Genomic DNA, 23869 nt, shown 5'->3' on the forward strand with positions numbered 1-23869 from the left:
TTACTGTTCCCTTTCATCCCCCACCCTCTTTGTTGTATCCACCTGTTGTATCTCATCACAGACTTAGATTGTAAGCCCTTTGCACCAAGGACTGTCTTTGTGTTATGTGTGTGTAAATAGCGCCAGGCACATTGTGGCCCCGATCTCATTTGGGGCTTGTAGGCATTACCACAATAACAAATAATAAAGATAATAATGATTGAAACAATTTCAATAGACAGTAGCAACGTGGAAGAAATGGCAAGCGTGTCCCTTTTTACACTTTCACAGTGTAAATGTCTTTATTCAATGAAAAATCAATATGCAGCCACTTTTATTTACATGTTGCCCGCCCAGTAAATATTGATAGAGCTGCTATAAGACTACATGTTATTTGATGCCGCTATTCACATATGCCTTACGAAACACATCATCTGTCTCCTCTGTAATATATAATTTGGTCTCCATCTGTCTGTTTTACTGATGAGTCATACATTGCTAAACAAATGTTATCACCTTCATTTAATAAATTACGTTGACAGGAAATAGAAATATTGTAACAAATCCATGGCCATATAGGATCTTTGTGACTGTCACCATGCTGTATCTCCCCAGTCCTACGGAGCTGCGCATTCCATTTCAATGCCCATTTGGAACTTTACAGCAATAGCTGGGGTAGAACTCACAGCCACTACCACTTGAGCTAAAGGAAAATTACCACCTGTAGGTGGCAACAAACAGCTAAGCAGTGCTGATTTCATCCAGCAGAGAGCCGTGGTTCACATACCTACTTGCTAATTCATTGTACCGCTACTTGGAAGCTGGGATACTTTAAGAGCGATGCTCAGAAACTGAGGATAATTAATTTCAGGCATTACCAGGTAATAATAACCTGGGAGCATCCTAAAAGGCAGAGAAACAGCAGCCCAGTTTCAACCCCAATGCAGGCAGGGCCCCTTGGCCCTTTCATTGTTCTGTTTAGCGTATAGGAATTGGGTAGTATCTGTTTAAATAGTTTGTGAACCCTCTAGTAGTGCTCATTGTGTTCTATGGTTTAGAAAGCTGCCAGAGTAGCAGTATATCTGTATAACTGACCTTGCATGCTGTGTGTATTGAGTAAACATGGTTATCTGGACCCCACTGTGCCCAGGTGGTTTCTACATACCATTATTGTTGTGCAGATGGAAAGAGGCCCAACTCTGTGTCTTGGTTCTTGTTTGTTATTGTAATTAAGTTCTTCTTCCAGGGCCTAATTCCCTTCCCACCAAAGAAAATGGGAAATTTGTGACTTATTTTAATGGAAGCAAGATGAGGCCCTCAGAGTATTATCATGGAAAGCGCCTTTCATATCTTTAAAACTCCATTAGAAATCCAGTAAAATTAGGTAGAGCAGCTCGCATAAAACAAAATATGCGTATGGCTCAGTGATGTGCTGCTAACAGTTACCCCCACAAACATTTCCGTGATAAACCTAGGTGCTGGAGATATGCACACCCACGGAAAAGGAGAGAGAATCTAGTCATTTGAAACAAAATGCTTTCTCAGAACTCATGTAAAACCAGAGAACGAGGCAAAAATCATAAGACAAAGAAACTTACATTAAACACAGCTTTGCTGGAAAGGTATATAATTTGTTCCACTAAAATATACAGAGGACATTCATGAGAGAAAGAGAAAGAGATGAAACCCTTGCCCTGAGTTAGGAAAATATCCTCTTCCCAGCATTCTGCGCCATCTGATGCACCCCAACTGGAAGATCTTTGCCCCTCAGAAGTATTTTTATGAGCACCAGGCCAGAGTCAGCAGTATCAAGAGACTCCCTCAGAGGCAGAGAAACCACCTCAAACTTCATCCCAATTCAGAAGAATTTTAGGTGCTCCCAGGAGCCCCCAACCACCATCATTAGTTCAGTTATTAGTATGGGTGGTTTGGTGGTAAAATTCTCACTGTGCATGTGTCTATTTCATACAGGTCTTTATACTGCACTTATCACCATAGGATGGGAGATCTGTGTTTGATTCCCAACCAGTGCAGGGCTGAGTTGGGGATCAGATACTATGGTGATGGGAGGCAGTATAAAAGCGTAAGGTAGAAAAGACTGAACATATGAGATTGTCTAGTATTCAACAGATCATGTTTCCTTCCTGCACTAAAATCTTTCTTACCTTATTAACAGATGTGCTATTCATTTGTTTAAAATGAAATCCAAGGATTGTGGCCTGATCCTACGTGGTGCTAAGCACCCTCAACTCCCAATGAGTTTGCAGGATCAGAGCTCTGCATTAGCTGCATTCGCTTAATGAAAAGGAGGATAATTGAGTGCAGACCAACACCAGCACAGAGGCTATTCTACAGTGGCTGATATCACATCCCCAGAATGTAATGGAGGCAGAGTTGTCCCGCGGATAGGGTGGCAGTCTGGGAAGCAAGAGATCTGGATTCTACTTCCAGCTTTGCCAGTAACTTGCTGTGTGGCCTTGAGCACATTTCAGACCAGGTCCACCCTGAGAAACCTGGAACCTGATTTTCAGAGGGGTTGAGCACTCACAGCTTCGAGTGAACTCAAAAATTGGAGACACCCATAATAGAGATCACTTTTCATTATTTGGTCTGTACCTCAGTTTCTCCATTTGTGAAACAGAGACAGTAATACTTGGCCACTTCTGCACACTGCTCAGAGATCTGCGGATAAGAGTTAAATGGTTAGCTTATTGTCTACTGCCTGTTTGATGAGATCTGAGAGAGCTAGGTGTGTTCAGACAGTATCAGCCAGGAGGCAATTGTGCTGCATGACGTGATTCCAACGTCGGTTGTTCAGAAGGAGAGTGATCGCTCATTTAGTTTGGGCTTGGAAAAGTCAGTCTTTATTGTCTCAAACAGCATCTTCACCAGCTCGGTATTCCCTCTGGTGACCATGGCTTTGGAGAGCTCAATCACCTCTGTTGTGTGATTGCGACACACCAGTCTCAGCTCCTGGCGGACACGCTGCTTTGAGTATTTCTCCTCAGCCTTCTTTACCCACAATTCCACCTCCTGCATCAGCATCTCGGCATTCACCCTCTTCTGACTGAACAGTATAAGGAGTGTCTCCATCAGGCACCGGAAACTCTCTGTGTAGGTGGAGCCCACATCGTCCAGTTCTATGGCTCGCTTGAAGCACCCAATGGCATTGGACTCCTCATTTTTAAGCCGCAGGCATTTCCCCCTAAGCAGCTGTATTTCCGGTAGTGTATCTCCCAGGTCAAACTCCATGGCTTTCGCAAAGAACTCCAAAGCATTGTCCAGTGCAGTCTCGTCCACTGGGAATAGTTCCTGCATGGCATCAACACCCATGTAATAGTAGACCTAGAAGGACATAATGACAGAATGATTGCAGATTCACAGCCGTGGTTTACAGGGAAACTGCAGAGCCTTTTACTACTGCCTGAGAAGACTGCACTACGCCAGGGTAACAATCGTTAGCAGAATCCACCAGTGGACCACGCAAAGTGGCCACGGCATAGTCGAGGCTCTGGGCCAGTTTGCATACATTATACACAACCATCATTTGAGCACCCCAGTTCACCTCCCTCCACCTCCGGCCCTACACTTTGATTCTTAGGGTACGTCTACACAGCAGAAGCTGTGCACAGGCTAGCCTGCCCAAGCTAGCGTGAATCCAGCTAGCACTGGTAACAACAGCAGTGAAGACAATGCGGTGCGGGCTTCAACACAGGTAGTAGAAGCCCAGCAGGGACCCTGAGTACATACATGGCTCGCTAGCCCACCCAGGACCCCACACTGAGCTATCTTCACTGCTAATTGGATTCAAGCTAGCTTGTGTAGGCTAGCCCTTGTTCAGCTTTTCCTGTGCAGACATACCCTAAGAGCCAGGACTGAGCCTTCAGGGTTTCTATGTTCTATTGTTCTTCTTGTTTTTTAAGTAGTGAATGTAAATAAAAACATGAAGACATGAAAAAAGCAGAAGCTGATCTCACTGGGAGAGCATCTGTGTATTTACTCACCTGGCCTATGTCCAGGTATGTCTTCAAGCACGGACAAACCTTTACAACGCTTTCAAGGTCCTCTTTAGCACTGGTGAGATTTTTCCTGTCTGGCATGCCTCCCAAACCCATCTTTGCACGTTCCAGATCTCGCAGATAGAGCTTAATGTGGATCTAAACACAGGAGGAAACTCATTCTGGCATACATCCAGTTTCAGTGTTATCCCTCCTGCCACAATATTTGGGGTTAGTTCATGCTTGTAGGGCCATTTTAACATATATAGCACTAAATATATTAATATTAGTAAAAAAAAGGAACACATTGGGCCAGATCCTCAGTGTAGCTCCACTGCAAGCCAAGTTACATGAGCCAAGGAGCTATCTATCTTGCCCATCACCAAAGTGTCTGAGTGCCTAAGACAACATATTTCCACACACCTCCTGGAGATGTGTTGACCAGTTACTGGAATCCCCTTTCACAGTGATGAGGATGTAACTACCAATTGATCTAATAATCCTATTATATGAATAGAATTGGGGAGCACTACATGTTTCTGTCAGTTGCACCACTGCACCCCATTGGCGATTGGAGGAGTTTTAACTTAGTAAGAACTGCAGAATCAAGCCCTTTGTTTTATATTGTTTTGTAGTCTTCTGAAGCTGAGTCTATTTAAGACACAGTCTGGCTTTCAGAAACCGCCCTAATGCTGCATTTTTTTGGCCTCATACCTGCATGCAGCTGAGCTTCAAGAGAAATTAGAAACCTCCTTTGAAGGACAGGTCTAGCCACACACTAAGGATACCCAGGACAGCCTGAACATTCACTTGTGAGGTAATTTATTTCTTAAGGAATTGAATATTTCATGTCTTAAAAAAAAAATAAAGTTAGAATTAATATCAGGTTTATTTAAAAACCAACCAACCAACTCCCATTTCAGTACTTTGCTGCTGTTATAATAGGAAATAACCAGTAACAATACTCTCGGCTATTTGAGGTAGGAATCATCATCACCACTGTACAAATGGGGACACCCAGGTACAGACAGGTAGAGGGTAACACTTTCAAAAGATCGTAAATGATTTAGGAGCCTAAGTCTCATTCAAAGTCAATAGGACTTTAGCTCCCAAATGCCTGAAAATTAGACTTAGGTGGCTAAGTCACTTATTAACATTTGTTACCCTAGGTGAGTTCATGGCAGAGCCAGCACTGAACTCAGATCTCCAGGCTGGCTCTTTAACTATGAGACCATCCTTCCTCCTCAGCTTATTTTCCCTTTGGGTGACTGCTTTGACTATCACATCACATAGCCCAGGACAATGATAGCTGAAGCTAAACGCTAGAAAAGAAGCTATCAGGAATCCCTAGTGGAATCCCACTGGCACAGAAAGATCCATTTTCAGGAGCCATATCAGTGAAAGGCTCCTCAGATCACGAAGAGGAATTTGACTCCTGAGTACAAGGCCAGGCCTGGTGAGCCCCATTTTCCAAGAGAAATCTCCCCTGGGGCCCTGTATCCTGGGTGAATCAGCTGGCAAGCCGCTCAGGGGATAAGATGCTTATTCAAATGATGCCTCCAATATTCACCAGTGGCACAGAGAGGCTGCGGATCTTGGCAAATGCCCTCTCCAGTTGGCTGACGGCACTCGGCTGGCAGGGCTTGAAAAGCAGATCAATGGCCTTACACGGGGATTCTGCATTTTGGAAGTTCATAGATCTTCTGTCAAATAAAGCCCTTAATGGAAACACATAGAGTCAGGCTGGCTCCTGGAAGGAGGGAGGCAGTGGTAGGTTTTTATTCTGGGTGGAGAGTGGCAGGAAACCAGCATTACCTTCTGCTGGAACTTAAGTGCCTTCCTGTGATTTGGAGCCCAATCTGAAGGCCATTGAAGCTGCTGGGAAGATTCTCATTGACTTCAATGGGCTTTGGATCAGGCCCAAGATTCCACCAACCTGCTCTTGTGTAATGACAGCGAATGAGAAATGTTGATACCTCAATGGGCCAGATCAGTTTCCATAATTATTAATATTTACAGCAACGGTGTACATCTCCTGGGATGCCTTTTATCTAGAAGTGTCCCAAAGTGAGTAACCAACTAAACAGAGGGGTCATTTCACCCACCACTGATATACAGCCACCTCTGGGGTGGAACATGGCAGCTGTTTCACATCACAGAGCAACACTGCACAACAGGTTAGAAGAGGAAATGAAGGGTACTAAATGCACATGTTTACTTAGTTTCTTAAATGTAGGCCCCAATTCAGCAGAACTTTAGGCACTTGTTTCACTTTCAGCACATGAGGATCTCACTCCTATTCAGCAGAGCACACAAGCACATCTTTCACTGTAAGCAGGTGAATAGTTCCATGTCAGTCAGCGGGACTACGCCTGTGCTGAAAGTGACAAAAGTGCTTACGCGCTTTGCTACAACGGAGCCGTACTTTTTTAAGGTGAGGATGCAGTCCCTTTCAGAAAAAAATTGTATGTTCCAATGGGCTTCCCAGGACGAGCTGAAGCCTGTGCAAGGTGCCACTCCAGAAGACTCCAGAAATCAAGCAAAACGACATAGAGAGAAATGTGAGTTGTTGGGTTTGTTTGGTAAGTTTAGGATAGCCTCAAATCTTGTGCAAATGACGAGGTTGCTAGAAATATTGCCACAAGGCCAGTCCCTGGCCAGGGGAGGGGCTGCTCTGGCTCTTGGTTCAGACTTTGGTGTCAAAGACAAGCAACGTACCTTGGCCCGCGTGCAGTAGGCCTGCCAGTTGAGCTCAGGATCTTGTAGGAGATCTAGCGCCATATTGCAGATTCCCATAGCCATTTCTTGCTTGCCCAGGAAGTGGAAAATTTTTGCCAGTCGGTTTAGTGTGGGAGGATTGTCTTTAGCTATTTCTATTGCCTTTTGAAACCAAGAAAGCAAAACATATTCCCATCAGTGAACTGCCCCTTACTGTACCGATCAAAGGCCCAGAAACATCCCTGATTCAATTGGACCGTCTGTGTTATTCACAGACTGGCTTTTGTGACTGACTGACTGTAGTTTGTTGTGATTCAGATGATGAGTCAAAAGCTGCACGGGTACTGACTCACAATGGTGCGGTACTTTTAAATAGGCAGATTCCTGCACTCCGCTTTACTGCTGCCCTCAGGGCTTGGTATCTACATGCCCTCAACAAACATGGTCGCCTCAACTTCTCATTTCACCTAGCCAACAAGAGGAAGACAAAAAACCCAGTCATTTCTCAGAAATATTTAGGGGCAGATTCTGATCCCCTATCTCACTGAGTAGCACCTCTCTCCATGCATGCTCCAGCCCCATTAAAGTCAACGGGATCATTGGCTGAGCATAAGCTATCCATTGTAAGGAGAGGCATCAGATTCTGGCCTAGAAAAGCCACCACCCAATGATTCCTTCTGCTAACTCAGTAGTAACCATACCCTGTGTCATAACCCATGGCCTCAAACCCAGGCCCACAGGAGCAGCCATGCTTCAACCCTCCATCTGGCAACCTGCTGATAACTTCTGACCCAGGAAACACAGACCCAGTTTGAGGGTCCGCCCTGATATCCTATTGATGAAGTCCCAGAGCAGCCGATTGGCTCACTCGCCCTACTTAAGTCAGGAACAGGAAAGCTGTCTGAACAACTGGGATTCACCATGCTCTGGACTGGGTGCTTCCCGTTCCCCTGGCTTGACTTCCCAGTATCCTGACCTGACTCGGCTCCTGACCTCTGGCTTGTGATTCTGATCTCCCGGTATCCTGACCCAGCCTGACTCTCAACTCCTGACTGTGGACTCCAGCTCTGACCACTAGATCTGGCTGCTCACGACTTGGCCTTGACACCCTGGACTAATAAGCACCTCAGCATCTACATTATTTAAGTCAGGACACAGTTATTACCTCAGAAACAGGAAGCACCTTAAATTTTCCACGTGCTATTTTTTTAAAACTCCAAAGTAATCGACTTAGGTTCATACATCAGGCCCATTACCACAGCGTCTTGGTGCCTGATTAAGGGCTGTAGAGATACAGGTCTAGAGCCACACTATCCCAGCAGGGAACTCTGGGAGGCAATGCGGGGAGAGTATGGTTGCGGGCCTACGTCGTATGAGGTGAGCTTTCCCAACCATTGTGGAATGGGGACTGGGTTATAGCCCTGCCTCCTTCCCAGCCCTCCATAGAGTGGCCAGTGCAGGCACTGGAAACAAACACCCGGCCTAATTCTTCTCCCTTCTCTCCATTCCCCGGGACTCTCCCATCCCTAGAACTTCTTCACTCTTAACAAAAATTAACCCCTGGATGCTTCCTCCAGCCTCATCTTACAGCTTGGGCCCCTGGGCTGCAGTAAGTGGTAGTTCTTGTCATCAGTGGAACGAGACTGATTCACACCACCTGAGAATCTGACCCAGTGTCCTTGATGGTGAGGTCTGCTTGTGTAAGACAGAGATCTTAAGCTCTGCTGGCTTTGCCTTAGATGTATTGCTCATTCTGGAGTGCCTAGGAGTAGGGGAAAGGAGACATGAGGATGGGGTGACGGGGAAGGAGCAGATAAGAAGGGAATGTGGAGGAGAGAAATGGCAATCTGCATGGCTTATGGGGGATGTAGGTGTAATGGGGTCTTCCCCAAGTCTTCTTGTTACACACTAGCAATGAAGTAAAAAAAGCACCTTGCCAAAGCAATCAAGGGGCCCAGTCCCAGAGTAACCACAGTCATGGATCCCCATCGGGGTGGTGGAAAACGTCTCTTTCCTTTCCAGCAGCATCCCGAGGTAACACCAGGCCAGAGCTGGGGGTGGGGTGGGGGGTGGAGAACAGAAGTCAGAGCCGGTTAGCAGTAAAGACACTAACATTAGAAGCTATCCATCCTGCACAATCAGGCTGAAGGGGCATTTCACTTTGGAAACACAAATTCACTGAGCTGCTTTGACAAAAGATGCTTTCCAAAGTCAGGTTAGTTTAGTGAATTTAGTGCTTCTGAGAAGTGCCCAGGAGCCTGGAGTACTTGGTTTATCTGCAGCATGAAGAGTGACAGTGCAAGCTGCCCACACGCTGCCCCACCCATGTACTTCGACCACACCCCAGATCTCTAAGGGGTCAGAGCATAGGTCACTTCCCAGAATCTGTCTTCACCTTGGCTTCTCTGCTGAGATTGCCAATACATGGCAATTGTGCTGCCATTGAAAACGTTATTTCCCTGATCTCTGTTGACTAGGAACTGGACTGAGACCATCAGTTTATTTCACCCAGGCCACCCAACAACCATTGTATGATAACTTTTAGGCCCTGATCTGCAAGGTGCTTGAGTACGTGACTAACTTTAAGTATGCGACTAGTTCCATGTGCTTCAATGAGACTATTCATGTGCTTAAAATTAGGCACTTGCTTAAGTAACCTGCTGAATCGGGGCCTTAGCAGCTGCCAGAGATGGGATTTGTAGATACTTAGCTCTTCTGCATATAAGGCCACATTCATGTATGAGCCTAACCTTAGGCAGGCGGCTGTGAAAAGCTTGGTGAGTTGCGGTCTGAGCCCTGCTTCTTGTGCAGAGCCGTGGAGTGTGCCTGGAATGAGCCGGTTCTCATACCTCTGTAGTGAGAATTTGAGGACTTGGTCACTTGTCGAAGCAGAGCCAGCGTTCTGTTAAAGGAGGGCAGCCGCTTTTGCTCATCATTTCCCTTGTTCATCAGGATCCCATCTAATCTGTAAGAGCAGGCGTGGTTTGGTTACTGGCTCCTTGCTACACAAACACCTCTGTCAATAGGACTACTTTCCTTAGCAAATAGTGCTTTGATTGCTCAGTATTAGGGTACACTTCTGCAGTCAGTGGGAGTGGCTTACTAGTCACAGCTCATGTGGCTCATGTGTCACACCCTAGGACAGCAAATGCACTACTATTAATTAGACTTCGCAGTTACACAGCACCTTTCATCCAAGGATCTCAGAGGTGGATAATGTTCTCCCTGCTTTACTAGAAACCGAGGCACAGGGAGGTAGAGCGAGTTGTCCAAGGTTACGCAGCGAGTCAACAAAGAGTCAGGATTGGAACTCAGGAGCCTGATTCTCCACCGCATTGCAACCATAGGGAGCATAGGGAGTTGCCAGACTGGATCACACCCCTGTATCTTGTCTCTGACAGTGGCCAGCACCAGACACTTCACAGGGAAGTGTAAGAACCCTGCAGTAGGTAGATGTGGGGTAATCTGCCACCCACAAAAGTCTAATCCTAATCCCTACTAGTTATAAATCGTTTTGAGCCCTGAAACATGAGGTTTTATCTCCCATCTGATGCCCTTTTTGTTAGCTGTAACTATAATTAAGGCTACGAGTCTGTCATGGAGGTCACGGATTCTATGACTTTCCGTGATTTCAGCAGCAGCAGTTTTGGTGTGTGGGAGGCAGCTCAGGGCAGAATTTCAGATCCTTTCTTAAGAGCTGAGTTTTATTTCTCCAAATCAAACAGCACAACACAAATCCAACTCATGAAATCAGGCCCGGACCCAGAGTCTCCCGCAGGTCTCACTCTCAGCTGGGCTGCTTCTTTGGCCTTTTATCTAAGGCCCAAGGCCTAGAATTTAGGAGCCTAAATACCTTTGTAGATCTGGGCCCAGTGACTTGCAATCTATCACCTGATCCCTGGCCTCAGAGCCATCACCAGAGAGACAGGTAACTAGGCAAAGGAGGGCTAGGCCCAACTCCTTTAAAGGGCCAGCCACCCTGTGCCAGGTAGAATGAACTCTGCCCTCGTAATCCACTAATTCAGTGCCCATGACCATGGTATCTGAGTTTCTCTATGAAGCCCCTTCTCCTACCAGGCAGTATGAAAGAACAAGTCTGATATAGGGTGAACTCTGGGCCCCACTGAGGTAATTGAGAGTTTTGCCATTGAGCTCAATGGAACCAGGATTTCCCTCGTTTATACAAGTCCTCCTCTGTCTGTGGAATCCACTTCCCCCTGGCATTTGGCACCATTGTACTGTGATGCTAAGTTGGTTTCAGTTCCCCTGATGCATTACCTGTTTTCCACCACTTGCTAGCCCAGGCCTTACTAGAGGGGTGTGCTCTGGTTTGCTGTGCAATAAAAAGAGAGTGAAAATCCCTTTCTTTGCACCATTGGGCAAATCCCGATCCCACTGAAAAAACATCTCCCATAGTGTACCACAGCCAGGGACACACCACCTCCCCTCCGTGGTCACCAGAGAGGGGGAAATGTTGGCCTGTGAGGAGTTCCCATGGGGAAATCAAAGGTAAAATGCCCCCGAGAACCCAGAACAAATTAAACACCCTAGTGAAGAAACGACTAAGGAAATTCTCTGGCTTGTGGCTCAAAGAGATCGCTCTAGTGGATCGGTCACTAGGGATTTTGATTGTGTCCTGAATGGGGTCTGAATAGACTGGGCGTTTAATTCACCTGGAGAGAGATGTTAACTAGCACCTGTCACCTGGGGCAGTTACAATCCATCCCACACTGGAGCTATTGGTCCCTGCTCTCAATGCCTTTGTCTTGGTTGAGCCAGGCTTGGGCATCTCATAGTCCTTGCTACAACTTCCCAAGAAACAAAGCAGATGGTCTGCCAGGTTGCAGGCAAACTCCCCCATTCCACTGTAACCTGCTACTGTTTATTTCTCATGGCACCCTTGAAGAAGGTGTTCGGTGCTGTTCCGCTCTCTTCTTCCAGCTCCGCGCCAGGCACTCCCTCTCTTACCTGATGTACAGCGTGGCCATAATGAAGTACCAGCTTCTTTTCTCCTCCAGGGGGATCTGAAATAGGGAAAGGTTTGTAGGAAAGTCATCATTAACACCTGAAAATTGCCCTTCTGAATCCACTGGCCTATGAAACTAGACGTCCCAAGGCAAGACGAACATGCACTTTGCCAGGAAAGCAACATTCAAAACACTTCTGACTTTGCTATTCAATAAAAGACACTGGGCCAGATCCTCAGCTGTGTAAATCAGTGTAGCGCCATTGGCGCTCCATGAGTTTTTAGCAAGGCAACATCTGACCCAAAGGGTCCCTCTTAAACAGAGATGGTCCCTTTCAAAACCTGTTCAGTATGTCATGCAAACCTCTGCCCTTTCACGCTGGCCTCTAAGTTCCACAGTGGATGTTGCACTTTCATTCAGGGATCTCAAAGCACCTTGTAAACACACGAGTGAATCCTCAACCCACTAAGGGAGTACCCTACAGAGAGGGGCAGCTGTAGTCTAGTGCCTGAAGCAAGAGCTGGTAGTCAGGAGTCTGCTTATGACTCTGCCAAGGACTTGCTGTGAGACCTTGGGCAAATCTTTGTGCCTCAGTTTCTCCATCTGTAAGAAGGGACAGTAATGCTTATCCACCTTTGTAAAATCCTTTGAAGTCTATAGTGTCAATGGCAATTGGTTCACAAGCAAAGCACTAATCATTCCATTTTACAGAGGGGGAAATGGATGGTCTGAGGAGTCAGTGGCAGAGCAAGGACTAGAACACAGGAATCCCAACTCCCGGGCCACAGGTCTACCCATTAAAAGGCACTTCCTGAATGCAGGTGTCCTCCCAGACACACGGATTTCCTCTCTTCCCCCTATTTCTGCAGCCAGGCTATACCATTCCACTCAGGGTGGTTTATTAGTGTTTACTCTGTTCTGTGCAGGTTAGAAGTGGGTTTCCATGAAGTGTGCATCTGTATAAGTCTGCGTCCTACAAGGTTGTTGTAGGCATTACTGTGTTTAAAAATGGTACCTAGCAGAGCCAGTCTGGGCCAGCAACATGGAGATCAGGCTTGTCAGGTTCTTTGCCTTCAGCACAGTCCCCTCACTCTGCACGGAGAAGAGGATGCTTTCTGTTTAAATGGAAATTGCACAGGACAGTGCAATGGGGTAAGTCTTGGTGGACAGTATATAACGCAATGGGTTATGGATTGCAATACTAGCCAGGTTAGCAGTTTCCAAGAGGTGGACGCAGATACAATTAAAAGGAGCAAACAACGTTCTCGATGTTACTTATATTATTCACACTGCGCTCAGCACTGCATAGGGCACACAAAGAAAGCAAGCCCCTGCCCCAGAGAGCACAAGTCTCCGAGGCTGACACATGGAAGACAGCACATGCTGGGGGATCAAGTGGTGGGGTCGGTTTAGCGTGTTCTTGTGACGAAAGCCGAAGGTTGAGGCAGAGTAATGCCTTACAACAACAATCCTGGCTCCCGCTTATCGTACCCAGAACAGAGCGATTCCATACTGTAGCTGCTGACTGCGTCACTGGTGTGAACAGCTGCTTAGCAAGCACAGGCCCAGCCAGCCAGTTGCACCAGCGAGGTGGAGAAACCAAATGGACAGTTTTCCCAAACAAAGCATTGCTTTCCTGCCCTGTGCTGAGGATTCAGGGAGCGAGGGTTACACACACCATCTTTGCTGCCTCATGCAAGTGCGCGGGGAGCAGGAGGTGAGGGCTGATTTGTCTCCACTCACTTTGCAGAAAGGATGGTCTCACAAGCACAGCACAGCGCTGGGAATCGGGAGATTTTGGAGTTCTGTTCTCAGCTTTCCCACAGGCCTTCTGTGTCGCCTTGCTCAGTTCAGAGTCTTATTGGTAACTGCACTGTGCACACAGTGTTTTTGGTGCCGTGTTAGTCCCAGGATAAAGTCTGTGCTTGTCTCTCTCCCCAGCAGAAGTTGGTCCAATAAAAGATATTACCTCACCCACTTTGTCTCTGCATTGTGCAGGCTTTCACTCTTGTGCAGAGTCGCTATAAAAGTTGCCAGTCTGCTCCGATTGTGTTTGCACCCACTTTTCACTGGTGTAGATAACACACAAGGTGCAAGGCCCTGGAGCATCAAATCTGCAGTGTTAAATCCTGGCCCCCAGTGAAGTCAAAACTCCTATATACTCTATAGGACAAGGATTTAACTCATGTGCCTCAGGTTCCCTATCTGCTACAAGGGGATAATAATAATGCTGTCCTCAGAGAGGGTTTGATGCTAAATTTATTCATGTTTGCAAAGTGCTCTGAGATGCTCAAACAGCAGCAGCTGCAGAGGTGCAAAGTGTTAACATCTTTCGCTGGTGTGTAAAGGAAGGACAAATGGGGACGTATGACAGGAATAACAGACGCACAAATATAAAGCTTTCGAAATAGCCAGGAGATCCTGCGGTGAAGAACTGTCGGCTTGTTGGATCTAATACCGCGTAGGTGGCAGAAATACGTTCCAATGAAAGAGATTTCTCGGTGCACTATAAATATCTGAAAGCACTTGGCTGATATTTAGCCTGCTGCTGTAAGCAGAAATGCCAGCTCACTGCAGAAACGCCAGCTAACAGTGTTCCAGGTGGGTAGCTGCCCCAAGGGACAGTTTTGTGAGCCAAGCGACTGGTTCCAAACTCCAAGAGCACAGCCTCCCTGCCTGCCTGCGCTGACCCCCTCATCCTGTTGTGGCCAAGGAACTGACTGCCAGGCAATTCCCTTTGGGAGGATCCTTAGAAGTCAAGGCTGTGAGTGTTGTGCATGGGCAGCCTGGGGCTCTCCTGAGTCCAGAGATGTCCCTGGGGCACTAGGCTCCTGAGAGGAGATGGTGGCGGTGGGCAGAAGGTGAAGCCACTGCCCTGCTCACCCTCTGCAGCCAGCCCGCTCTGCTAAGACATGGGGTAGTAGATGTGCTCACCTTGTGTGCTGGGAAGCTCCAGGGAGTCTTATGTCTTCCTACAGCACAATGCTTTTCCCCTGTGGGGCAGGAGGCTCCACAGCACCCTAAGGTGGGCTGGTGTCCAGGGGTATGTCTACATTGCATTGTACACCTGGGTCTCTGGGACCCAGGCTTGTGGACTTGGTGTTTCCGAGCCCATGCTGCATCCACATTGCATTGTAAACCTGGACCCAGCTTTCACAGCTGTGCTAACACATCCACACTGCACTTTGCAGACCTTCTGACTTGGGTCTGCAGCTTGACCTGCGTCCACACTGCAAAATGACAGCGCTTGGACCCAAGTCACAGCGGGACTTAGGGCACGTCTTCACTACCCGCCGGATCGGCAGGTAGCAATCGATCTATTGGGGATCGACTTATTGCGTCTAGTGAAGACGCAATAAAATCGATCCCTGATGGCTCTGCCGTCGACTCCGGAAATCCACCGCGGCAAGAGGCGGAAGCGGAGTCGACGGCGGCGTGGCAGCGGTCGACTCGCCGCCGTCCTTACAGCCAGGTAAGTCGACCTAAAATACGCAACTTCAGCTATGCTATTCACGTAGCTGAAGTTGTGTATCTTAGGTCGACCCCCTCCCCGTAGTGTAGATCTAGCCTTAGGCTCTGACCCACCCCACTAGGAGGGTCCTAGGACCTGGGTCCTGAGTGCTTGCTGACCCGAGTCAGACTGATGTATGTGTGGACAGAAAAGGGACTTAGCTGAAACCTAAGTTGGAGCCCGAGCTTAGCATGCAATGTAGACATGCCCTAATAGGGCCAATCTGACTTTAAACATCTCATGGCACGTTTTTGTAACAACAGGAGTTTGCCCTGCGGACAGTTGTTGGCCAGCATTCCCCATCCCAGCTGTTGTGCAACATGCCGTGCTCCAGCCGCCTGCCACCACTCCCCCAGAGATGGCTGCCTTTCATTCACGGGAGAAGAGTTTCTACAGGCCCTTGCTCATTCAGCCTCCACTGATACCCACGTTAGGAATGCTGAATCAGGTGCTCAGCACCTGCAACTTCCTTGATTTCAATGGGATTTGTGGGTACTCAGCACCTGTGAAGATCTTATAGATTGCCTGGGAAGCATGTGGGGATCCTGAGGTTGAAAGTAACAGATTACTGGAGGGAGGGAATTTGCACTCCTAGCTCATTAGAAGAACTGAATACAATTGGAAAGGCCATTCCTCCTCCTTGGCTGAAGCTGAACCAAGCACCGTTGCTGGTACTTTGCCCATGATCTGTTGAAAGTGAACCAGCTTTGTGATCTATACTCCCATCTGGTGGCTCTGTTTGCATTTAATTGTAATGGGTTGTGGGCAAAGTGCTAATTGCTATTCCCTTTAGACCTGGCGGCGGAGCAGATTTTGCAGGTTAATGGGTTTGGAGAGCACTGAGCTGGCTGGATTGTTTAGAAGGTATTCAGCTTAAGTTTCTTTTTTGATTTCTTTGTGGGTTCATTTTATCCGGGCATATGAATAAAATAAAGCTGTACCTTAAACGGCCTAGCAAGACTATGGATCACGATGTAGAAGGAAGCAGCCAGCACTAAATGAGAAAGGATTTCGACACATGATTTTCGTGCCTAACTTTTTGGATGTTCACCTTGAGACATGCCTAAGGGGGTGTATGTAAAAAGTGCTTAGCAACCAGCCCTCTGAAAAACAGGTCTCTTTAAAGTGGCTCAAATTGGGTATCTCAAAATTAGAGCTGTGCGGAAAAAGGGGATTGTGTTCTAGGGAGGATGGATGTTTCAATTTGGAACGGAACCCAACATTTTTGAAAGTCTCCATGAAAGATAGCTCAGTGGTTTGAGCATTGGCCTGCTAAACCCAGGGTTGTGAGTTCAATCCTTGAGAAGGCCACTTAGGGATCTGGGGCAAAAGCAGTACTTGGTCCTGCTAGTGAAGGCAGGGGGCTGGACTCGATGACCTTTCAAGGTCCCTTCCAGCTCTAGGAGATAGGATATGATATGATATCTAAAGGGAATGGAACCCCAGCTGAGGGGCATTCTGCCCACCGGGCTGTCCCTGAGCCGAGGACTCTGGTAGCTCTGGCAGCTGAGGAGCTGTTAGCTGGTGTGCCGAAGCTCCCGGCTCTTTGGCAACCACCTGGTGGACTGGCAGGGAGCTGTAAGTCTGGGGGTCCCAGCTGAATACAGAGCCTTGGAGCTTCGGAGTCGCAGTTCCCAGGGCTTCTTGGCTCCCCACCAGGCAGGCTGCCTGAGAGCTTAGAGTCTGGAAACCCAGGCTGCCCTGGTAGGCTGCGGAGGGCTGGGTGGGTGAGCTGGTAGGAAACCAGGCAGTTTTCTAAACCTGCCTGACAGGGGGGGGGTCCATCGGAACTTGGTCAAAAAGAAGCCATTGCCGCGAAACTTTTCCAGTTTGACCAATCGGCATTCTCGGAAAAGTTTCCACTGAGGAATGTCTAACCAGCTGACTCAGAATCACTCATCACTCCTGGCAAACCGCCTGGCTACGTTCTCTGGAGCTAGGTTGTGCCTGGCCTTCAGTGGAAGAGCGAGAAAGCGGGAGAGGGCACAAAGACGCTGCCCACCCCGGCCTTTGTGCTTTGTTAAGTGCAAGTTTGATAGCCACCATCTTGACCAACACCCCAGAAACTGAACCAGGGATCTCCAGACTTAAAAAGCATAAGCAGCTACAACCTGAACTAAAGACCCAGCCTCTGCAGCTGGAGCTGTGACAGACTCACACCTGCCGTGGACCGAGCGCCGTGCAGAACGCACAGCCCGCACAAGGCTAGCACTCATGGCTCCAGAGGGGGAAGGCGTATGCCTCCACTCCCTTGTGCAGCAGAGCAGACAGTGCATCCTGTAACAGAGTGATGCCTGTGCTGACCCGGATCTCTGGGAGGCAGAGTACCTGTCTGAACAATGCCTCTTGGCGCTCCCACTGAACAGTGCAGGGCTGGGGCTTAAAGTCTTGCTTGAGCTTTTGCTAAACTCTCCAGATTTGCCGTTCAAATCCTCATTTTTTAAATTGAAACCTGCTCCTTTCCCCAGACTGCCAGAGATGTTAGGTTGGGCTGCTCACCGGCAGGGACACCCGTAGGCAGTTTAGACAAAACCTGCAGGATTCCTGCACCCACTTTCCCCAGGGCTGCAGGGCTTTAGTTGAGTTACAATTCCACAAGGCCCTACAGTAGATAAGATCTGCCTGAGATTATTCAAGTGAAGGGTATGAATGCTGCTGGACTAGATTTACTAGGAGCCCCTCAGAATCCTACAACCTGCCCACACGGCTCCAACATTTTTGCAGCTGTCAACATTGTAAACACCACTCCCTTCCTACTTTCTAAGGCTGGTGGCCAGCACGGGAATGGTTTGAGCAATGCACAGAATAGCTGATAGAAGAGTCAATTATTTTGTATATTCACAACCTTTTTCCTAGGCAGTGTCCTTGCACAGAGAATAGAGTGGCTGGCAGGGGCGGGTACATAAACCGCGTGGTTTGGATAAGTGGATCAGCAGTGCCAGGGCTGGATCTGCAAGTGATGTATGTTGGAATCACTCTCCTGAAATCAATGGAGGGACATTGATTTACATCAGCTGAGAACCTGGCCCTTAGTGTTTACAAGGGAATAATGTTATTGATGGGAGAAAGCTCACACCTTTCTGATAATTGCTGCTTTGGTCTGGTGGCTGCAGACTTGGGACTGGACACAGGGAAGGGCTCCATTTACACCACACATGTTGCTGTGTTATAACACAATAGTGCCCCATTCGTGCTGTCGATGAGTCCACTTATGACAGTAGCCTCAGTGATGCGCTAAGTGACAGCGCTCGGTGTTAGACCGTTGCCTGAGTCACACGGAGTGGCCCTGCATCACTAACCCCCTACTTTGTGCAGAACTGGGACTGTGAAAAATTTAGTGCCAGACTGCAGAATTTTAAATAGCTGCTGAATCGCCTGTAGCAGCACTGCCTACCCACTCTGGCTTCAGGCTAGCGGCTGCCTCAGTTTCCCCCTCTTGGGCTCCCAGTAACTTCAGCATAGGTCTTTCATGTGTCCTGTAACACCCCTTCTCGGGGTCTGGATACACAAGAACGCCCCTAGCCTTCCTAGCTGGCTCCCACCCCTTGGTGCAGTGATCCTAGGCTGGGCCCTGCTGAGTCCTTCCTCTAGCAGACTTGCTCTCCACCTTCCAGCCATCCTCGCTGGCTGCTGCTCCCAGCTGGCTTGAACCCTTCCTGCCTGGGTAGCTGGGAGAGTCTCTGAGCAGCTCATGCTGCTCTCCTGCTCCTATGAGTTCCTCCCTGCTCTCCATCTAGCAACAGCTCCAAGGGCTTCCTACTTGGAGTCTCCCCTTTGATTCTCTGCAGGCTTCTCTGTTATCTCCACCCCCAGAAGGCTTGATTCTAGCCACACAACCTGCCTGTCTTGTGGCACTGCTCATCTTTTCCACCTGGGGAGACAAGTTAAGTGGGTCACAGGTGGGGCCCTGGACCTATCTCCCCTTAAAGGGCCAGTCACCCTGTGACATCTCCCCCTCATCTAATTCAAATGAAAAAAATGGTCTGATAGTTTTCATCTCACTGAAACAACAGAACATCCTAGAACAGGAGGTTTAGAGAATGATGCAGTGCTAATTCTCTTGCTATGCATTTTCATCTGTTTCTCTATACTAGAGTTCTCTATCCTGCCCTTCACTGAAATGTTGCTAACTCTTGTGATTATTTTTTTAAAGCCCAGATCCAGGAGTGATGTGATTCCATGAGAATCTCAGCTTGCATTTAAAAGTAAAACCAAGTTTCTAGCCCTCAGGGTTGCAAAGAAAAGGTTGAAAATGTGCCCTGAGTGCAGCCTAAAGACTCAGGTAACAGGAGGCAAAGAAAAAGAATCCGAGATTAATTAGCTGTAAAAATTCTGATTTGCTAAGTCTATCTCAGGATTTTCTGGGGTCTGACTCGTGATTTTTGAATGTTGGGGGTTGGCAACACTATTTGCAGTGTTGCTGTAGCCATGTTAGTTCCAGGATATTAGAGAGGCAATATGGGTGAGCCAATATCTTTTATTGGACCAACTTCTATGGGTGAAAGAGACAAGCTTTTGAGCTTACCCACAATAGAAGAAGAGCTCTCAGCTCAAAAGCTTGTCTCTTTCACCCAAAGAAGTTGGTCCAATAACAGTTATTACCTCACCCACCTTGTCTCTCTGTAATAGTTATGCACTTCCCAGATAACATGTCTGCTGTCAAGAATTTAAAGAATGAACTGAGCTGTGGCAATCCTGAGCATTTTGATAGCACCTTCTAGCTGAAGGCCTTGAAGCCCCTTCCAAACACGGCTGGGAGAAGTATTTGCACTTGACACAAAGCCTTGAGCTGAATGGCTTAAGGAAGGACATTTTCTGTGGCTTTGCCAACAGAACACAATTAGTGTCTTGAAGCAAATTCAATGTGTATGCTACACTGTTGCTCCATCTATTATATTTCAGAGAGTGTACACCGTGAAATTCTTATTCTAACAATAAACAAAACCACCTCTTGACCCAAGTACTCCCCTTAAGTGAGCATATCAGCCACTGGCCTTTTATGAGCTCCCAGAGGGCAGCCACACACTGCGTGTGCAGAAGGACGCACCTTTGTTTGAACAGCTAGAGAAGATAAGGCTGGAAGTGCAGAACACCGTTTATTCTGATCACGTAAAACCAGAGTAACTTAAAACGGGCTTAAAACTTTCCACGATTCCATCCAGCTACAGAATCGTGTCGCCTTTATAGGGGCTGATCTGCAGGATCGGGCCCATAGAGATCAACAATTTTAAGTGACACAGCACGAAGGAGGGCTGAATACTAAGATAGGAGCAATTTCCAGAAGCTTTCTCCTGGCAGGACTTTATTCCCTCTGGCTTATACTTGTCTGCACTGTCATACCCAAGCTCAGCTATTAGCTGGTAAATTAGTTCCTACTCTAGGTTCCCGCGATCATAATGAACCCATGATTGAATTGCTCTGCCCAAAGGATAGAGGCCCTACAAAGACACATGGCAAGTACGTCCAGTGATACCAGACAGCAATCTACACATAGGTAGGAGCCGTGACTGACCTGCTGCCCATAAGCAAGAGCCTTGTCATAGAGCATGAGTCCGGCAGTCAGTTTCTCCATTCGGTCTTCTTCATCCACAAGCCCAATGTCAAAGACGTAAGCGTAGCCCTGCTCTGCCAGACAGCGGGCTGCTCGGAGCCTGGGATCCCCTTGAGACTCGTCTTCTGAGCCCAGGCCCATTAAGTGGGCTAGTTTCTTGGTGCAGTCAGCCTCTTCCTGCTCGCTGTCCAGCCTGTCGTAGACGTAGGCCAGGTTGGCCCAGGTATTTAGGTTGTCGGGGTCCTCCTGGGAGATGCTCAGGAAGATCTCCTTGGCTTGCTCCATCTCCTCCAGGTGGAAGGAGAAGACCCCGAGCAGGTTCCTGACGGCGAATTGCTGGGAGCCAGACTCAAGCTCTAGCTCATACATCAGGCTCTCTCGCTTAAGCTTCATGTCCCTCCCTCTGAAATTCACAGGGGAGCAGGGCTCGAAGTTCATGTTCATCTCCAGGTGGAAGTGACCAGGAATATAGTCCATCTCATCAATGAGCGTGTCAATATCCACCTCGGCTTCCTCCGGGTTCTCCATGGGGACTTGCTGGGTATATCCCCATGCAGGGCTACTGCGGTGGTGTCTCCCAGTCCCAGCCTTTCCCTCCTCCTCTCTCACAATGTTTGCAGCTCTCTCAAACCTGCAATTCTGGTTTAGCTGATTCACATGCAGCCTGGGAGGAGTCCTGAATGGGAGAGGCACCTAGCGACACCTGTCATTCGTCAAGGGCCTGCTTGGCCAGGACTGTCAGTGAATCTCAAGAGTCTAAAACAGAAAAGTCTGCTGGATCCATTCTTGCCTGTGGTCCTGGCAGGGCAGGGGCTGGGCTGCTCCTCGCAGTGCATGCTGGAGCGATCAGTCCCATACTCCCATTTCCCTTCTTTGGTTTGTATTCCGTAGTGTGTTGACGTTCGTTGTGTGTTTCGCTCCAGGCCATAAAATACCTTTGAAAATAAACAGCCTGGGCCAAATTCCGATTCCCTTACTCCAAACCCCCATCCGAACGGATCGGTAGCTGAGCCTGACCACGGACTGCACAGCGGAGCCGCTTCTGGACCAGATCCAGGCGTTGGAAGCCAGAAGCGCTCTGCTGGGGGAGTGGAGGGACTGGGCTGCAGTCACAGTCCCTCCCCGGGGGCTCTGCACAGGCTGGGTCAGCTGGGTGGTGTGAGAGCGTGGATCCGGCTCACCCTCGACCTCTCACCAGGGGGCGTGAGCATTGTGGCTGGTCCCTGCGCAGGAAGGCAGGAGTGGAGGAGACTCTTGTACTCTTCCCACCCCTTGGTGGATCCATTCTGGGCCAGCCACAGTATGTATTTAATGAGGATCAGCCGCACTCTACTAGCACTGCTGCTGGGTGACCCGCAGATACGCACCTCCGAGTTGGAGCCTGGAGCAACACCTGAACAGGCTACAAACCAGTGTTAAGAAATAGCAATTTGGTCCCAGTAATGACCACAGCCTGTCACGGGTGGGTGGACAAGAGCTCTGCTTTTCAGTCCTATGGGCTCTGTGGGGCTGTACAAGGATAATTAGGGGCTCTGCAACACAGATTTCCTATTTATGTAGCTTTGGCTTTCCCCTTTCTAAAAAGGCCTTGTGCAAAGGGCCTGTCTGCTCTCCGAGCCTCTGGCCCGTCCGCCGAGGGGTTCGTCTGCTCTCCGAGCCCCTGGCCCGTCCGCCAAGGGGTTCGTCTGCTCTCCAAGCCCCTGGCCCATCCGCCGAGGGGTTCGTCTGCTCTCCGAGACCCTGGCCCGTCTGCCGAGGGGTTCGTCTGCTCTCCGAGCCCCTGGCCCGTCCGCCGAGGGGTTCGTCTGCTCTCCGAGCCCCAAGCCCATCACCTGAGGGGTTCATCTGCTCTCTGAGCCCCAGGCATGTCTGCTGAGAGGGCCATCTGCTCTCTCAGCTGGTGCATGTTCAGGTAAGGTGCACGTCTGCCTCTGAGCCTTGTGAGTAACCAGACAAGGTGTATGTCTGCCCTTCTAGCCCGTGCTCACCGAGCCCGTGCACATCTACTCGCCGACCCCGTGCACATCCAGGCAAGGGGCACATCTGCTCACCGAGCCTGTGCATGTCTGGGCAAGGGAACGTCTACTCGCCGAGCCTGTGCATGTCTGGACAAGGGGCACGTCTGCTCGCCAAGCCTGTGCAAGTCCAGGCAAGGGGCACGTCTGCTCGCTGAGCCGATTCACATCCGAGCCCCTGGCCCGTCTGCCGAGGGGTTCGTCTGCTCTCCGAGCCCCTGGCCCGTCCGTCGAGGGGTTCGTCTGCTCTCCGAGCCCCTGCCCGTCTGCCGAGGGGTTCGTCTTCTCTCTGAGCCCCAAGCCCATCACCTGAGGGGTTCATCTGCACTCTGAGCCCCAGGCATGTCTGCTGAGAGGGCCATCTGCTCTCTGAGCTGGTGCATGTTCAGGTAAGGTGCACGTCTGCCTCTGAGCCTTGTGAGTATCCAGACAAGGTGCATGTCTGCCCTTCTAGCCCGTGCTCACCGAGCCCGTGCACATCTACTCGCCAACCCCGTGCACATCCAGGCAAGGGGCACATCTGCTCACCGAGCCTGTGCATGTCTGGGCAAGGGGCATGTCTGCTCACCTAGCCCGCGAACGTCCGGGCAAGGGGCATGTCTACTTGCCAAGCCGATGCGCATCCGGGCTAGTGGCACGTCTACTCGCCGAGCCCGTGCAAGTCCAGGCAAGGGGCACGTCTACTCGCCGAGCCCATGCATGTCCGGACAAGGGGCACGTCTGCTCGCCAAGCCCGTGCAAGTCCAGGCAAGGGGCACATCTACTTGCTGAGCCCGTGCATGTCCGGACAAGGGGCACGTCTGCTCGCCAAGCCTGTGCAAGTCCAGGCAAGGGGCACGTCTGCTCGCTGAGCCGATTCACATCCGGGCAAGGGGCACATCTACTCGCCAAGCCTGTGCAAGTCCAGGCAAGGGGCATGTCTGCTTGCCGAGCCACATCTGATAAAATGTAATGCATCAAAACTAACCAAGGATCAAACAGCAAGCTCAAAACGGCTGCATTCCTCTCCCCAACCCTGGCAGGGCCTAAAACTGAGCTGTAACAGGGTACAGAGGCTTGGAGCCAGAGGCCCCCCCATGCAATGGTTTGCCTGGAAGCTCCGCCTTCATGGGAACAGAAAGGCAACAAGT

General features: G+C 49.2%; 1 protein-coding gene across 1 annotated transcript; it reads right to left on the reverse strand.

The window, feature by feature from the left end:
- Positions 1–249: 249 nt before the first annotated feature.
- TTC22 (tetratricopeptide repeat domain 22) lies at positions 250–21551 on the reverse strand. Its single transcript, XM_005284938.4, has 7 exons — positions 20686–21551; positions 11664–11719; positions 9545–9660; positions 8628–8746; positions 6696–6857; positions 3984–4136; positions 250–3324 (listed from the first exon to the last, which is right to left on the reverse strand). The coding sequence occupies exons 1-7, from the start codon at positions 21250–21252 to the stop codon at positions 2794–2796; spliced, it is 1704 nt and encodes a 567-aa protein (XP_005284995.2). The 5' UTR covers positions 21253–21551; the 3' UTR covers positions 250–2793.
- Between the last annotated feature and the right edge of the window lie 2318 nt (positions 21552–23869).

This window comes from Chrysemys picta, chromosome 8 (assembly GCF_011386835.1).
Source record: "Chrysemys picta bellii isolate R12L10 chromosome 8, ASM1138683v2, whole genome shotgun sequence".
In the NCBI taxonomy this organism is placed as follows: domain Eukaryota; kingdom Metazoa; phylum Chordata; order Testudines; family Emydidae; genus Chrysemys; species Chrysemys picta.

What these genes read in the sequence shown, in the direction of transcription:
- TTC22 (XM_005284938.4), bottom strand. Translation starts at nt 21,252, where the DNA reads ATGGAGAACCCGGAGGAAGCCGAGGTGGATATTGACACGCTCATTGAT. An exon ending in ATGGCCACGCTGTACATCAG is followed by an intron (nt 9,661 to 11,663) that starts GTAAGAGAGGGA and finishes CTGCTCTTACAG; the next exon opens with ATTAGATGGGATCCTGATGA. An exon ending in CCTACTGCACGCGGGCCAAG is followed by an intron (nt 4,137 to 6,695) that starts GTACGTTGCTTG and finishes TCCTGTGTTTAG; the next exon opens with ATCCACATTAAGCTCTATCT.